Source organism: Ischnura elegans, chromosome 10, assembly GCF_921293095.1.
Source record: "Ischnura elegans chromosome 10, ioIscEleg1.1, whole genome shotgun sequence".
Classification (NCBI taxonomy): Eukaryota; Metazoa; Arthropoda; class Insecta; order Odonata; family Coenagrionidae; genus Ischnura; species Ischnura elegans.
The window spans coordinates 69,223,820-69,240,505 of NC_060255.1; the positions used below are offsets into that span (position 1 = coordinate 69,223,820).

At 43.7% G+C, this 16,686-nt stretch overlaps 1 protein-coding gene across 1 annotated transcript; it reads left to right on the plus strand.

Moving 5' to 3' along the window:
• Positions 1-308: 308 nt before the first annotated feature.
• On the plus strand, positions 309-6,257 carry LOC124166656 (microsomal glutathione S-transferase 1-like). Its single transcript, XM_046544279.1, has 3 exons — positions 309-586; positions 671-753; positions 5,913-6,257. The coding sequence occupies exons 1-3, from the start codon at positions 467-469 to the stop codon at positions 6,154-6,156; spliced, it is 447 nt and encodes a 148-aa protein (XP_046400235.1). The 5' UTR covers positions 309-466; the 3' UTR covers positions 6,157-6,257.
• The last annotated feature ends 10,429 nt before the right edge of the window (positions 6,258-16,686 follow it).

Here is a 16,686-nt window from a genome sequence, read left to right on the forward strand (position 1 = left end):
GTATAAACGTGGAGTTTTCGCTGTACAGTGTACAGCCATATTGTCCCATTATTGTCCTGTTTTTATCCATTTCCTAAGCACAAATCGGTTTTGTTGCAAAATATTCCGGAAAAATGTGCAATATTTCAAAATAGTTTGCGATTGACCGATGTAGGACTGAAATAGTGGGCACACACGCCGTAAAAAGGACAATAAGCAACCCTAAGCGTTGGCTTGATATACTGCTGCGTGTCATCGTAGTCGAAATGGCATCCTTTATGACGCTCCTCACGCTCAGATGCCGCACTGATAATTTTCCTCGCGGTCTCAAGGCCGCAGACTCGGTGGTGCTCTCGCGTTACGACTGAATAACGCCTCGGTCGACTGGCGTCACGCGAGGAGCAAAAAACACCCAGTCATTGGAGTAATAACTTTCAGGTTCTCCGAAGTTGCGGCTACATAATTGATCTGCTAATACATCCCAATTATGGATGTTCTTGACCGTGATGACCCCGTATTCTCTGCCTACGCTTTGTACTCGGTATTGCTGGCTTTTAAAATGTACGCTGTCTTCTTCCTGATTGCAAGATTGCGTTTCAAGAAAAAAGTTGGTACTCATGGTTAATTATTCCGTGTGCTAATTAGTGAATTTCTCAAATTCATTCTTGAGAACGGGAAATTTTATGCACAGGTTTTCATCAGTCCTGAGGATACCACTTTGAAGTTGGGTTCCACTGTGAGACACGACGACCCAGATATCGAAAGAGCACGCAGGTAGGTACCCGAGTTTAATGCAAATATCAATCATTGCTAATGGAAAACATACCGTAGTATATACGCCAAATAAGTTTTGTTGTAAAACTTGGTTTCTGATGTTCCTGCGTTTTCGGCAGGAACTTTATTAGAGTGGAATTTATAATCATCGCGTAAAGCAACGAGTATTCTAATTGTGTTCCGTGTTTTCGCGTTATTAATGAATATATTTTTTACGATTGACTAGAATTCACATTTTTTCCTGGCTCGGACATGGTTAAAATCACATTGATGTTACATTTTTCCACGATGCAAATCTCAACCATTGATACAGTGATTTCGTAAAGATTTTGTGCCAATATTTCCAGTTCAAAATATAAATTCGAAATCATAGATTCAAATTAAACCGCCCAGAATGTGACCTCAGAGAGCCATACCCTTCATCCAAGAATGTGTTGCGTTATTTTTTGTGGATCGGGTTGGTGTGGTGGATAGAGTGCTGGTTTCCGACCCAGTCGGTCCGGGTTCGAATCCAGGCGGTGGCAAAGATTTTGCAGAGGCTACCCGATCCCTGCTCGAATGCCTTGTGGAGGGCACTTCAATTGTAGCACTCCGTCCGCCGAATAAGACGTTAAGCCATAGTCCCCTTGGCGCCTTTCGTTAAGACCAGGTTAATACCAACGCCGGGTTAATTGGTTATACATTTTGTGATATACCCACTCCTATCCCCGCCTGGGTAAAACAAAAAGGCAATTTAAATGGCACAAGGGTGGAATATACGATAGTTAGAAGGTAATATAAGTAGAATAGATATAGGGGATGCCTAAGAGCTTTAGAAATATAAATGATATAAGTAATATAAACGAGGGTGAAAAAATACCCAGCCTTTATGGTTGCTGAAATACTTGGAGCGTGTCAAGAGGTGTGCCTATACGGCAGGATGATCAACCGCAGAAGTTGTAGGACATCAACATCTACATAATACCCCGCAAGCCGCCTAAAAGGCGTGTGGAAGGAGGTGCTAGGACACCAGCCGTTTACAGCTAAAAAAATGAAGTGCTCTAACGAAGTTGGGACTAGCGTTTATTAAAGTCCTTTATGGCTCGGGGGAAAAACGAATTCCTATATCTATCCATTCGGCAAAATATCTCTCTTAATTTATCGCTTCTATCGGACCTGGAAATATAGTGTGGCTCTAATATTATGTTCTCTGTGTCGCTATTAAAGATATCCATTCTCAATTGTTCAAGCAATCTAAGCCTAGCGCGCAGCCTCCGAGTCTCCAGCGGCTCCCATCCTAATTCGCTTAACATCTGGGTAACACTGTCTGTACGTCCGTAGCAGTTTTTGACGAAACGCGCAGCCTTCCTTTGTATTTTATTCAGTTCGCGGATTAAGTCTTTCTGCACCGGATCCCATACGCTCGCTGCATACTCAAGGTGCGGTCGGACAAGTGCGAAATAGCACCTTTCTTTTACTTCCTCATCCGAAAATCTTCCCACAATACGCTTGACGAATCCTAATTTCTTCAGGGCTATGCCGCAAATATTCTTTAGCCCTTTATCACCCAATGTTGCTTCTAAGCAACATCAAAAATGTTTAAACTCTCAGCTCTATATAGGAGATATCTATACTAAATATTATTTTGTAGTGTAAATTTTAATGAGGATATATTTAGCTGCCAGGATAAGTATCATTGAGTGTAAAATTTTCAAGTTTTCTAAATGAAAAATCTTGAAATTTGATTTCTCCCAGAAACAACTCTGAGGCACAGAGCTCAGCTTCCCTGAGCCCTGTGCCTCATGCATGTATTAGTAATCTCAGACAATGTAAAACTCCTATCTACTCGTATAGAAACTAGGTCCCAGTGACGTCACGTGGAGTGGAATCGCATTGGCGCCAATCTGGCCTTTTTCAAATGAGGTTAAAATTGACCCTTGCCATTCGTCTAAACTGGGATTTCTAAAACCAAATAATTTGTATATTATGAATACACTAATGGTGGGTAAGGAATCGCAATCAATGCCTTTCGTTTTCTTTGATGAAGGAAACTACCCTATTCTTTCGTAATGCGGATTTCCTTGGATTGCCTCGGGAGGACGTGACATAACAAACGGTAATAGGAAATCGACGCAAAGGACGAGCCGGACGCAACCGAAAGTAACAATACGGGGTTTGGGAGCATGAGATGCACCTCTTTACTAACTTTGGTCGCAATCCGCACAACCGTATAGCAGTGGATAGACAAACACACAATATATTTTACATGCATAGATAGATAGATAGTGCAGCTAAACATCAGTATATTTATTTTCTGCTGGTAAATTGGCTTTCTCTTTCTATTACCCTACTTTCAGAAAGCGCGCAAAAAAACTCATATAACACAGGCCAACAATGAAAAAACTTTTTACTGAAAATACCTTATTCTTATGTTTTTTAAGTTGCTGAATCCAAATATGATGGTTTTAAAGTTGTATCACCCACCATTTATTCACGTTTTACAGTTAAATTTATGAAATCAAGCAACATTTTTAGAACTAAACAGCTTTTTATAGTTATAATAAAATTGAAAAAGTATGTCTAATGAACGAAGATAATGGGGGATATCTGTTGGTACTTCACCGAGAAGTTCAGCAAGCGATTCATCGCAGAAAAAGCTACACGAGAAGCTTCAAGGAAAAAAGGGAAAGAAAATGTAGACCAATTCCAGTTGGCAATTGAACCCTGTATTATGACGCTGTAGTAAATACAAGCAATTTTATCACGATGTTGTGAACAGTAAACACAAACAATTTTATGATGTAAAAGTGTTTCATTGATTTCCAATATGCACTGAATTGTTGAGGCCTTTACTTTGTAGAATTCCATATTTAATGTTTGGTAGGAAATTTCTTAGCTTTTCTACAAAAACACACACTTTATTGCCGACTAGTTTCGGTTACACTGTACCATTTTCAAGACTAGTATATATACTTTCCAATATACCGTATAAGGGTATTAGACTAAATATTAAAATACATATTGCTTGGAAACTATGGGTGATACAAAAAAACTAAGTCCAGGTTTGGATTCGGCACATAAAAATCTATAAATATCAACTATTAAAATAAAAAAAGTTTTCAAACAAAATTTTCTTGCTGGCCTGTGTAATCTGAGTTCGCAATGTCCTAGCCGACCGCGTTATCGCGATAGAGGACGCGTGGATAAGTCTGCCCAGACTTCCTTCACGTGCGCCACAAAGTCTACTTCCGTTTTCTCCTCGCTATTGTCCCTCTTCCTAACAATGAATATCCATTTATTTTCAATGGGATTAACCCTTAACCAGTGACGTGCAATTCTTGTTACACTACCGGTGACGTGCGGTCTGGGAGACCGCAATAAAACAAAAATTCATAAAACGTTGCAAAGTCATTTATATTGCTTAATTTAATGTTTCTTTGACTTCTCAACTATTGTAAAACTTATATTTAATATTATGCATTCCAAATACGAACCTACTTTTTCAGTAAAAATTGTTATTTGAAACGGGATTTAAAAAACTGATATCAAAAACACTTGAGTTGTTATCATTATCGTACATTTTTTAATTAAGTGCTTAATTATCCACGTTATGCAACTAAAAATGCTTCCTTACAAATTCTTTATTATTATTATTCTCGAAAAATCACTAGGAATTATTTTTCACAAATTTTTAAATTACTTCTACCATAATTGCGTTTATCGGTTTTTCAAATTCAGTGACGTGAGGTCTCACAGACCGCTACTAAAATTCAGTAGCAAATTTTCAGAAATAAATAATAAGAACGTTAAATTTTAAGAGTGGTATGTCCTCATTATACTAAGTTATAGCGCTCACGAGGATTATAGGTATTTTGAAAGAGCAATTTTGAAAATATTCATTATTTTAGAAACGCAGCGGTCTCTCAGACCGCACGTCACAGGTTTGGGGTTAAGTCTGGAGAATCGGAAGGCCAGGCCAATGGTTCTACATGCTTATTCTCCACGAAGAGCCTCTTTGTCAAGGCTTCCCTGTATATGGGGGATTTTTTAAATAAAATCACTCTTTCCGCTTAGTGACAGTTAGGATGTAAAAAGGAATCAAAATTTTCCCTAGAGTTCGGACATTATCTTGGGAGTTCATCCGTTTTGGAATTCTTGCTAGAAGACCACATTGTAAAACTGAAAAGAACTGCGCCAACATCTGCGTCCGCGCCTTCAGTTTCACTTTTTGGGCAGTAATTGTAGTGGTGGAGTAAAATTATTTAATTGAACTAAAAAAATAGACTAATAGAACTGGATCAAAAGTAAAAAAATCTGCGCGGGGTAAAAATTGGTAACATATTTCTCAATGCATGAATACCATCAGAAAAGCAGTCCCAGATGTTAGCGATAAATACGACTGAAATAAAAAACGTTACGCGAATTGAGGGAGCTTAGTGGGTAGAGAGCTTGGCTGCTGGCCGAAAGGTCCCGGGTTGGAATCCCGGCAAAAGCCTAGGTACACAACTACACACTCCAACTAAGTCCTCGAAGTACGTGGTGGCACAGGAGAAAGAAATGGCCTTTCTACCCTGAATTTGTGATATTCACAATGTGAATTACACATGCCTGTGGCTTAGTCTGGGGTGAGCTCTACTCTCACTTATAAAAACCAACCTTCGGGTTGAATCACTGAGTGAAAGAACAAACAAAAAATATATTATTTAACGTCCATTCAAGGTGAAAAGTCGTATTTTGAAATGGAAAACATTTTGCTCTCCGATATCTTGATTCCTATCTCATAACTAGAAATAGACAAGGTCAAATAAAACAATTCTAAGATGATTTAAACTACAAACCTTACAATCTACAGAAAGTGATGAATTATTTTCCGAATATGACTCAATTCCAATTACGCAATTTGTAAGGGATATGGTGAAGTTTTGCAAACGTAATCTGACAAGAAAACAGGGAACAGTGATGATTATGCATGTTCCTTCAGTAAGACTTTTGCAATCTTACGGTCATTTTAAAATTTTATGGAAACAAATTTATCTTTTCATGAATCACAGACACAAGGCGAGACTTTAACCAGGTGTAAAAAAACGATTTCATGAAAATAATGCATAACTTATTTCAGTTACAGCTAATATAATTTTTAATACTGAAACAAATTTCATGGAATGATTTTTTTTCCACAGGGCGCAACTGAATGATTTGGAAAACATTCCAATATTTTGGATCATTGGGCTCCTCTACACTCTGACGAAGCCAGAACCATTGATTGCGGTGAATATTTTCAGAATATATTTCTTCGCACGAGCAATACACACTTTTGTCTATGCTTTCGTTGTATTTCCCCAACCAGCAAGAGCATTGTCATTTTTTGTAGGATTTGCAGTAACGGTATACATGACTGTTGAAGTATTTTTATATTTTGTGTAAATTAATAAGTGCATGAACTCATGTTTTTGACATCATTCTTATAAATGTATTAATTAAAAATAATAAATAATGAAAGATTTAATAAAAAATTCAGCAGATTATTGTTGGAGTATTGTTGATCATTGGTGGACGCCTAATAGCAAAAGGGAATTAGAGAAAGAAGAAGAAGAAACCACATATTGCAGCCACAGGAATTTAAAAAAATAATATACCAATGCTAAAATAGCAATTGGTAAGGTCGATTGATGACGGTCGGGTTCATAACAAGGTACCTCGTAATTCCACCTATTTTCGAACGTGAATCTTAATACCAAGCAATATTACTTCCCTAACTTAATCGATATTGAAAATTTGAATTTTTCATAAGTATCAGTTTACATTTTCTCTCAGAATTTGCACCACACATTTTGGAAATTAAAAAAATCCGATGATTATTATTCAGTGTGACCATATAATTTGGTGTATATATATGAATTGTGATTCATAAAAATAACAGTAATTTGTCCAATTTTAGGGATCATCCTTTTAGATACCATAGGTCGTAGGTTACCTACACCACATATTCTCTTATATCAGCCGTAATGAACCGTTGTTTTTTTTCCGAACTCAAGCTTATTATTATCATCAAATATTGCGGACATAAGTCAATGAGATGAATAAGTTTTCGACTTACGGCGTAGGTTCCCTAAATTCTAAATAATATATGAAAATCAGTGAGAATTCGCAAGCAAAGAGTTTTGAAGAAAACTTCGCATTACTATGGCTCCTATTTTCGATAACTAACTTGACTCGGCTTATTCGGCATCATGAGGAAAAAATCCCATTCTAGGATGAATGACAACCGGAATATAGAAAAAAATTAATATGCGTAGGGGGTTGCCTACTACGAAAAGAGATGTTTTCATGGTCCGTCTGATTATGCCATCTACTCATATAGACACTGAATTTGCTTATTAAAGTTTGAATGCCTTTATCGATCATAAAATATGTCTATTAACCAATACAGGCGGCCACCAGGAGCAAAATAAAGGGAAAATTATCTGTTTTGTCGAAACTTCAATTTTCAAACTATATCATAATAGAAAATAGAAAATATGGTGAGCAAGCCCATTTCAATGAAAATATTTGCTAAAATATAAAATACGCTATCTTCTCCCAAACGGCATTTTCGGTACTTGTTTTTCCATTCTTCGTTCCGGCATGCTATTACGTCTAACGCTTGGAGTCTATCTTCCGTCGATAAAATGGACAGGCGGAACCAGCTTGAGTGATAATGGGGAATTTTACGAATATATAGATAATTTCACATTCAAAGATGTTGGTTTTTAATGCGCACTTTTTATATGCACATTTAAAATCGCACTTAAAAAGCATTATCGACTTGAGCTACGCAAATTTAATCGGTGTTAGTAAATAAGGTGGGTTCAGTTCTTTACGAAAAAGTACGTTGTCATTATCAAGCACACTTCTCCAAAAATATATGATGTTGACAAAAATGAATAATTTACAATTTGACCATTTTTAATTTTCTAAATTAATTTTTAATGAAGTTAGCGGTATAAAAACACACAAAAAATTACCGTTCTGGCGAGGCTGAAATGTACGTATGGATATTGATATGCTATCTTGCTGTCCATTAAGGACTTTTGGTACTTGTTCTTCTACTCTTTGTTCCAGCGTATTATAATGGGCGTCTGATGCTTGGAGTCGGTTGTTCGCCGATGATAGGGACTGACGATACCCACTTGTGTGATAAAGGCAGTTTTCGCGAATATTTATATGAGTGCGAATTTCAACTGTTTGCTTTCATTCACCAGCAATTTGAAGTGCAATCATTTAGCTGCAACGAGTCAGTAAGGAAGGTTGGTTGGCATTTTGTTCCCGGAGACAAGATTATTCAACTCCCATAATGGAACTAATAACGCCTGAAAACCCCTTTTTTGCTGCTCATGCCTGGTATTCTAATCTACTTGCCATAAAAATGTTAGGATTAGCAGCTTTAACAGGAATTACACGATTTGGGAAGAAAGTAAGTATATTCCAATTCTTCGTCACATGAAATATCCCACTGTGTCTCCTCAGGGCTGTTCAAATGCTGTTCGTTCAAGGTATTTTGCAATCCGGAAGGCATCAAAGGAAATACTAAAGAGATTTTAAAGTTGAATGATCCCGACGTAGACAGAGTTCGACGGTAAGTGTGAATGATAAGTCTCTTAAGACTTAAAAATTTTGATTTCTTAATTTGCGAGTGTTATTCAAAAATAAAAGTGCGAGAAGTACAGGGATAACTTTCTATTAAACACGTTGAGGAGAATAAGTTTCTTAGCATACGGAGAGCTGCAACTGCCGCTAAACTGGTAAGGTGAGCTGCTAATTTGTTGTGGAATAGAATATTCGAATGCATATAAAGGTTGTGAATAAATTTAACGAAACCGGCGGTCATCTGCGAGGAAGATAATATCCCAGAGTACATTTCAAATATATTTGCGACTGAGAGGCAGGCCCAAGTGTTTTGGGGGCTGAGGCCAAAGAACACGAAACTTCCTGAAAATTAACCAAAATATGATAGGCGGCGCTTAGCCTCCGGGAAATTCAGTTGTTTTCAGACCATCGTGGTATGCGCTTCGTAATTAAGTAACCTGTGTTGCCATGTGGGAAGAGGGATTTTGAGACAGTCTAGGAGGTTATACACAACCTCCTTTGAGACAGCTTGGAGACAGCTTATCACACATCTCCTCCCTACAGATGGTTGTATATGGCAATCGAAAAACCAGTTTCGGGTATACATTTGCTGTTTTTTGGCCTGCGGATACTATATTCTTCGGCAATATTCACGCCACATTCGTTCACCAGGTTCTTCTTCCTGATAGCATATATTTATAATAAAAATTAGGATTTGCCGATAGTTAAGTCCTAGTTACACAATGAATTAACGTGTACATGTTAATGTCTAAATGTATGAACGCGTGAATGAACACGAAAATACACCGTGTAACCACTCAACTTGTGCGAGCGCATGAACGGAAAATAGAACCGATTCTAATTTGGTTCATGCACTGGTAGATGTTCCGTCCTGGTCCAAAAAAACATTCATGCATACAGACATTAACTCGTAAATGTTAATGTATCGTGTGACCAGGCTTTTGAAGGCTTTACAACTGTCTCTTACTTTTAATTATCCAAGTAGGTGACAGAATTCGGGTAGGTAGAAGTGGCTTAGCTGTCGCATATAAATCGAAGATAATGGTTTCGAATATAGGCACAACTTCACGTTAGGTAATGAGTTAAATCAAGGGAAAAGAATCAATGGAAAAATGGCGGTTGGTGTTGTCGCGGCTCCAGCGACATTCTCGGTTGCGAGGGAGACCTGGGATCGGGTAATCATGGCGCTGAGGAAAATAAAGGCCGGGATAGGAATGTTAAAACACCCGGGGGGGTGTGTTTATTGCGTTCAGAAAGTTACAGGGGGTGCCGGTAAGGTCGGGCGAGGTCCGCGGCTGCTGCTTCCGCGTGGCTGGGTCCGGCTCTGTCCGGAACTGCCTCTCTGGGGATCTGCGTGGATCCGCAACAGCTCTGGCGGGGGTTCCGGCGTTGGCGGCGGCTCCAGGCGCTACGGCGGGTTAGTGGGCCTCGTGCTCCGTCTGCTTCCGCGGGTGATGACCTCAGGCGGGTGATGACCTCAGGCGGGCGGCGGTGTCCGGGGAGAGGACCCTCGGGGACTGCGTGCTCGCTCCTCTCGGGGACAGAGCGAGCCACGGCAGCGCCGGTCCACCCGCAGTTTACGGGGCATCCGGCTGATTGAGGGCCTGTGGTAGGAGCTAATCCTAGCTTCGGCCTCCTCAACCCGAGTGCCACCGAGTGCCTTCCATGGTCCGGGCAGCGTCTTTTATATCCAACCCTGGCCTCCCTCCGTCCAATGAGGGTGCTCCGCTTGGTCACGAGGTGACGCGTTCGCTGTGCAGGTGTGCGGTCGGGGTGTGAGGGCAGGTGCGCAATTAAAAGCGGGAGTGGGGAATCGCGTGGTGTGAGGGGAAGGCAGCGGGCTGGAGTGGGGAAGGTGAGGAGATGAGGAGAGCGTTCCGGTGGAGTGGGGAGGGTCACGTGGTGACGCGTTCTTCACCGGGGGCGCGTGTTTCAAGTGGGTTTTGCCCATGTTCCAATGCAGCACAACAATCCACCCCTCCCCTGATGGCGTAAAACCCGCGAGAAGAAACACTGTGGGGGCATTGTGGCCGTATGTTGTCGGTCCATAGAATATCCTTGGTTGGCACTGTGCACTTGGCATTGCTGCCGGGGGAAGGTTTCTTCCTGGGTGGATGTGGTGGGCTCTGTGGGGATCGTGGGGATGCTGCTAGGAGGTCTTCGGTGTGGACCTTTGGCGTCGCCCATGGGGAATGCTCCCGTCCATGTTGAACGAGGCCTGTAGTCACTAATGGGCTGACTTTTCCTTCTGCAGTGCGTGGGTAAGGATCCATGAGGTCTTCAGCGACATCCTCCAATGACTTCTGTGGGTTGTGGACGTGGAGTGAGCTTGTATTCCCTCGCTGTCCTCCTTTCTTGCAGGCCCGATTCAAGCAGCTCTGTACGTGTTTGCGGACGTCGGAGAGTGCTGCTCGCCAATGATACTTTTGAGTTAGGGCCGTGTAGGTCGCCTTGATTCCAGAGTGTCCTTCAAATGGCGTATCGTGGTAGCGTTGGAGAACTTCCTTTCGCAAAGCTAGCGGGACCCATAGCCTCCAAGGTCCTTTTTGGCCCGGCCGGGACCACAGATGATCGATGTCGTCCTTGTATTTCTTAAGGAATCGTTTCTGTGTTTTTGTCCTTGAGGGTGTCTGCTGGGCATTCAGTAGTTTCTCCCTGATGTCTGCGATCTCTGGATCATCTTGTTGCGCTTGCTGGACTCTTTCGTATAAATCCGCGTGCTGTGTCACGACACGGATAGATGGTGGGACCATCCTGTCCATATCCGGAGTCAGAGCGTCTTTTGATTGTTGCGTCCAGGCTGCAGTGACTCGGCCCGTAGTGCCGAAGGAGATTATACCTTGTGAGTAGTCTATGACGGCGTCGGCGCCTCGAAGCCAGGGGTGTCCCAGGATGAGATCCTCCTCCATGTCCCGTATAATGTGCAACGTTACTGGTAGATGCAATTTTTGGACGGTGACTATGGTCTGCAGGTCCCCCGTTGTTAGGAACGTATCTCCCTTTACCGTTCGTAGTGTTGTGGGTTCTCCTTGGACTCGTTTCTGGAATTCCACTGGCAGGCAACGTTCAGCTATTAGGTTCACCCCGGCTCCTGAATCGATGAGGGCGTGGAGTACTTCGCCGGCAAGTTCCACCTGGATTCTGGGGGTGTTTATAGCTGCCCCATCAGGTTGTGTGGCCCCTATAGACGGGTGGGTGGGCCGGAAGAGATTTTCTGAATTTCCGCCTGGTTTGCTGTGACAGTCTCGGTGCAGGTGGTATCCTGGACAGTGCTTGCATTTTGGTGGCCTAGAAGGTTGTGTGTAGGTGACATCTTCGGCCTGGTCGGCTTCAATGGCGCTGGCTAGCCGTATGAGCTCTTCAGTGCTCTGCGGTGGGCAGGCTCGGAACATCTGCTTGATCCTTGGGAGGAGTTGTTCCGTCAAGGTGGGTAAGAAAGTTTCCTTATCTCCATCTGGGAACAGCCTCCGAAACAACTGGATCTTTCGAAGGATAAAAATCTCTGCGCTTTCCTTCGGTGTCTGCATGCTTCCAAATAATTTCGCCTGTATCTGGGCCCTCCGTGCTGCTGTGTCAAACCTTCCCTTCAGCCTTTGCTTGAATTCGTGCCAAGTGAAAGCGAATTCCCGGTACGGTGTCCACCACCTTCTTGCATCCTCTTGGAGTTGTTGCTCCGCTCTCCAGACCCACCATGATGTGGGTATCTGGTCCTCGTGGAACCTTGTCTCCATGCCTCGCAGGAACGTCTCCGGATCTTCTGCTTCTCCTCCGAAGAACTCCGGCCACGGGGGACGGTAGGATGGCTCCGGCACAGCCCGAGGAGTGCTGTTCTGCGGTTGGCGTTGACTGCATCTTCCGCATATGAACTGCAGCCCTTCAATGTCCCTCGCTTCGTCCCTCCAGCCAAGGCAGAGGTGATGAAACCATCGTTGGCAGCTGGCACAGGAAATCAGGTGCTCCCCTACTCTGGTGCATGATGAAGCCTCGCATTGATCCCTTGTGCGGGTGCAAGATGGGTTGGGCGCCACCGAGTTTTGTTGAAGCTCTCTCGGAAGAGCTATGGTAGGTGTAGCGGGCGCTCCATCGATGGGTTGTACATCCATGGTGGAGGCGTTGATTTGCCAGGCGTTGTCAGTCGGAGGATACTGTGGGTCCCGGCTGCTATCCACGCTGCCGGTCGATGTCCCCGTAAGTTGGGCGCCAATTGTCGTGGCTCCAGCGACATTCTCGGTTGCGAGGGAGACCTGGGATCGGGTAATCATGGCGCTGAGGAAAATAAAGGCCGGGATAGGAATGTTAAAACACCCGGGGGGGTGTGTTTATTGCGTTCAGAAAGTTACAGGGGGTGCCGGTAAGGTCGGGCGAGGTCCGCGGCTGCTGCTTCCGCGTGGCTGGGTCCGGCTATGTCCGGAACTGCCTCTCTGGGGATCTGCGTGGATCCGCAACAGCTCTGGCGGGGGTTCCGGCGTTGGCGGCGGCTCCAGGCGCTACGGCGGGTTAGTGGGCCTCGTGCTCCGTCTGCTTCCGCGGGTGATGACCTCAGGCGGGCGGCGGTGTCCGGGGAGAGGACCCTCGGGGACTGCGTGCTCGCTCCTCTCGGGGACAGAGCGAGCCACGGCAGCGCCGGTCCACCCGCAGTTTACGGGGCATCCGGCTGATTGAGGGCATGTGGTAGGAGCTAATCCTAGCTTCGGCCTCCTCAACCCGAGTGCCTTCCATGGTCCGGGCAGCGTCTTTTATATCCAACCCTGGCCTCCCTCCGTCCAATGAGGGTGCTCCGCTTGGTCACGAGGTGACGCGTTCGCTGTGCAGGTGTGCGGTCGGGGTGTGAGGGCAGGTGCTCAATTAAAAGCGGGAGTGGGGAATCGCGTGGTGTGAGGGGAAGGCAGCGGGCTGGAGTGGGGAAGGTGAGGAGATGAGGAGAGCGTTCCGGTGGAGTGGGGAGGGTCACGTGGTGACGCGTTCTTCACCGGGGGCGCGTGTTTCAAGTGGGTTTTGCCCATGTTCCAATGCAGCACAACAGTGTGGTGGATAGAGTATTGGCTTCCCACCCGGCGGGCTCGGGTTCAAATCCCAGCAGTGGCAGAGAATTTTCAGAGACTTCCCGATCCCTGCTTGAGTGTTGTGTGGAGGGCATTTCAAGCGCAACACTCCGTCCGTCGAATGGGACGTTAAGCCGTGGTCCCCTTGGCGCCTTTCGACAAGAGAAGGCTAATGCCGACGCCGGGTTTCTCTCCACCCTTCCTTACCTACCCTTCCCTCATGCCGCAAATGACCTTAGCTGTCGGTCGCCTCCTCCAAATACTATACCATACCATTAAATGCAATTTTATTTAAATTGAACTAATTCATGTTTTAATCCATTTCAGGGCACATCTTCATGATGTGGAAAACAACACAGTGTTTTGGATCATTGGTTTGTTTTTTGTCCTCACCAATCCTCACCCAGCAACAGCGCTAAATCTTTTCAGAATGTATTTTGTCTCCCGGGTTCTCCATTCTTTTTTTTACGCAATAGTGATCATAAGAGCGCCAGCTAGAGGACTCGCTTACATCAGTGGACTTGTAACACTGTATATGATCCTTCAAGTTATGTTGCAGCTATATTGAAAGTAAATAATAATAAAGATTTTACTTTTTTAACCAATAACATATTCATGTATTCTACATTTTTAAGTAAATTCATAAAAATTCATGCCCAAGACTTCAAGCAAGGGGATGGAGTTGGTGTGGTGGCTAGAGTGTTGGCTCAACACCCAGTGGGCCCGGGTTCAAATTCCAGTGATGGCTGCGGCTTTTCAGAGACAAGCCCTGCTGGATTGTAGCATGGAGGACAGTGGATTCGAAACCCTAGGGTGGGCTCGCGGGGTTACTCTCCTGGGCTGAAGTATGAAGCTATTAGCTTATGACCTCTGCACCACAGAAGGGGGAGGACAGGAAGGATAAAGGAAGGAGGCGCCGCCGCGATAGGAAACCTACGACGCCTCCTGGGACGGGATAGGGAAGGAAGGGATGGGACGAGGAATCCCGCACCGTCACAAAGGCGGGCGGGTCCTACCAATAGCGAAACCGGGAAAACCATTACTGTGCCAGCGATTTTGGAGGATTATTCTATGAGGAAGAATAATCCAACGATCAAATCGCTAGATAGCATGGAGGACATTTCAAGAGCTCCACTTCGTCCGTCCGATGGGACGTTAAGCCGTGATCCCCTTGCAGCCTTTCGTAAGCAAAAGCTGTCGCCGGGTTTCTCTCTACCCATCCTTCCATACCCTTCTCTATGGCGCAAAGGGCCTACGCTGTCGTTCGCCCCCGCAGGCCGTGGCACGGCGTGCTATTGAGGATAGGTATTCAGATCAGTGGCGCAGCGAGGGGGGATTTTGGGGGATATAACCCCCCCAGAGCTCAGAGAAATTTTTAATTTGAATCCATTTTACTTAAATGGATCGGTATTACTTATATCATAGTGTAAGGATTAATCAAATATCCCTCAGAAAGCCTAAAACTCGCATTTGAACCATTATCTTCTATATTATTTCTACTGTATAGATACCTTTTTCTCAACTTATACGCAACCAAACTCTACAAATGAGGTACCAAAATGCACAGAATTTATCAGAGAACATGCGACGGCATATCTTACTTCCTAAATATTGCTATTGTTTCCTAAAATTGGTTTTTAAATAATAATAAAAAAACGGTAAATATTCCTGACGTTAGCGGCGCACAAACTGATACATTTGTTCATAAGCAACAATATTTCGCATTCTTTAAATAACTTTTATCAAAATGCGGCTGATTCCACATTCAAGTCTCCTGGTGATACGTAAGTATGAGTCATCATGTGCGTTTAACAGAGGATAGAGTAATTACTTTCAATGTTGTGTTTAAAGAGGTCCTCTGGCCTCAATTTGTACATGAACATTCCAATTAAATTTGTACATAAAACCCTGCCTTTTTTTCTACATTTTAAAATTAGAAACGCGCCTATCCCTCTGTGGACCTGAATTGAAAAGAGCGGGGGAAGTCCGCTGGGAGCGGGCGCATCACGCTCGTTCTTAAATATTTTGCGGAGGACGGCCCCCGCAAATCCCGATTACCCTGGCGGATATGCAATACCCCCACACTCCTAAGTATTACTTGCTCCTAAAACCCCCCCTAGCCTTAATTCTTAGCTGCGCCCCTGATTCAGATACCCACGGTTGGAGCCAATCAAGGAGGTTGTAAATATCTTACCATTCTATCTCTTTACAACCTCCTTGGAGCCAATAGAACTGCTGAGTGAACAAGACAGTGCATGAATAGAAATCCAGGAGAAGACGCGAAGGTGCTAAAATCTAACGAATTTTTACGGATGCAGATCCCCCATTTTTACGCTTTTTTACAGTTTTGTGGGAAAACGTACACAGAATTTTATATAGTAGCAGGTATGCTGTAAGCGGAGGAGGAGATTAGAATACGTGGTGATTCGTAAAAGCGTAAAATTATCCATGGCTTCTTATGTAAAGCATCGAAATCAAGGAATTTGATGCTCAAGATAAAAGTAGGTGGGCATAACGGATATAGCAGTAAAAACATCAGGAAGAGAATTGGGTCAACAAAGGTGACGTTCATGAGCAGGATATAAATGACGAGAGGCGCGTTATGTTGGAGTTTAAATAAAAGAGCAATGAAGAGTTTGATACAGAGTGTAGCGCTGTACGCTGCGGAAAACGGACACTTAGGAAGGAGGACGAGGAAAGAAGGAAATAATGGAGGCCAGGAGAGACCAAGTCAAGGGGAATGCACCGAGAAGGCCCTATTCCATTCCATAGACGGTTCATTTCTGTTGCCACTTCGTCGCATTTTAATCGGCTTTCAAAAATGTCCGCAACGCGGTGATGATTGTAATACAATCAATTTTTTCCAATATTTTGCAGTTTAATGTTTTTAATTGCCTGGGATTGAATTGAAGAGATGTGAATTTGATAAATCACATCATGTTGTACATATATTTCGGTAAAAGCTCTAATTCTAACTTACTTCTCCGTGAAACTCGGATCAATTTGTCCGTCAGCGACATGAGTGGCGACTTTTGAAACCCGTTTAAATGCGCGGTGAGCGATTACACATTATGAGGTCGACTTGAGGACCGTCTTTTGCAATATTCGTGAACAAAGTGCTGGACATGGTGGGTGACGAGATAAATCTTCTGGCGGGAAGGGAGCCCTATCCACTACGGCAATTTCTCGAATGGTTCGTGGTTAATTCTCGGAAAGACGTCATAATTTCGGAATGAGCTATCCACTAAGGTCCATCCGAACTTTCCGTCACGGAAACTCGTCCGAG

Bases quoted from the DNA above. Each gene is read 5' to 3' on its own strand.
- LOC124166656 (XM_046544279.1), top strand. From the start codon at position 467: ATGGATGTTCTTGACCGTGATGACCCCGTATTCTCTGCCTACGCTTTG. The intron at 587-670 runs GTTGGTACTCAT...TTTTATGCACAG, and splicing joins GATTGCGTTTCAAGAAAAAA to GTTTTCATCAGTCCTGAGGA. The intron at 754-5,912 runs GTAGGTACCCGA...TTTTTTCCACAG, and splicing joins GATATCGAAAGAGCACGCAG to GGCGCAACTGAATGATTTGG.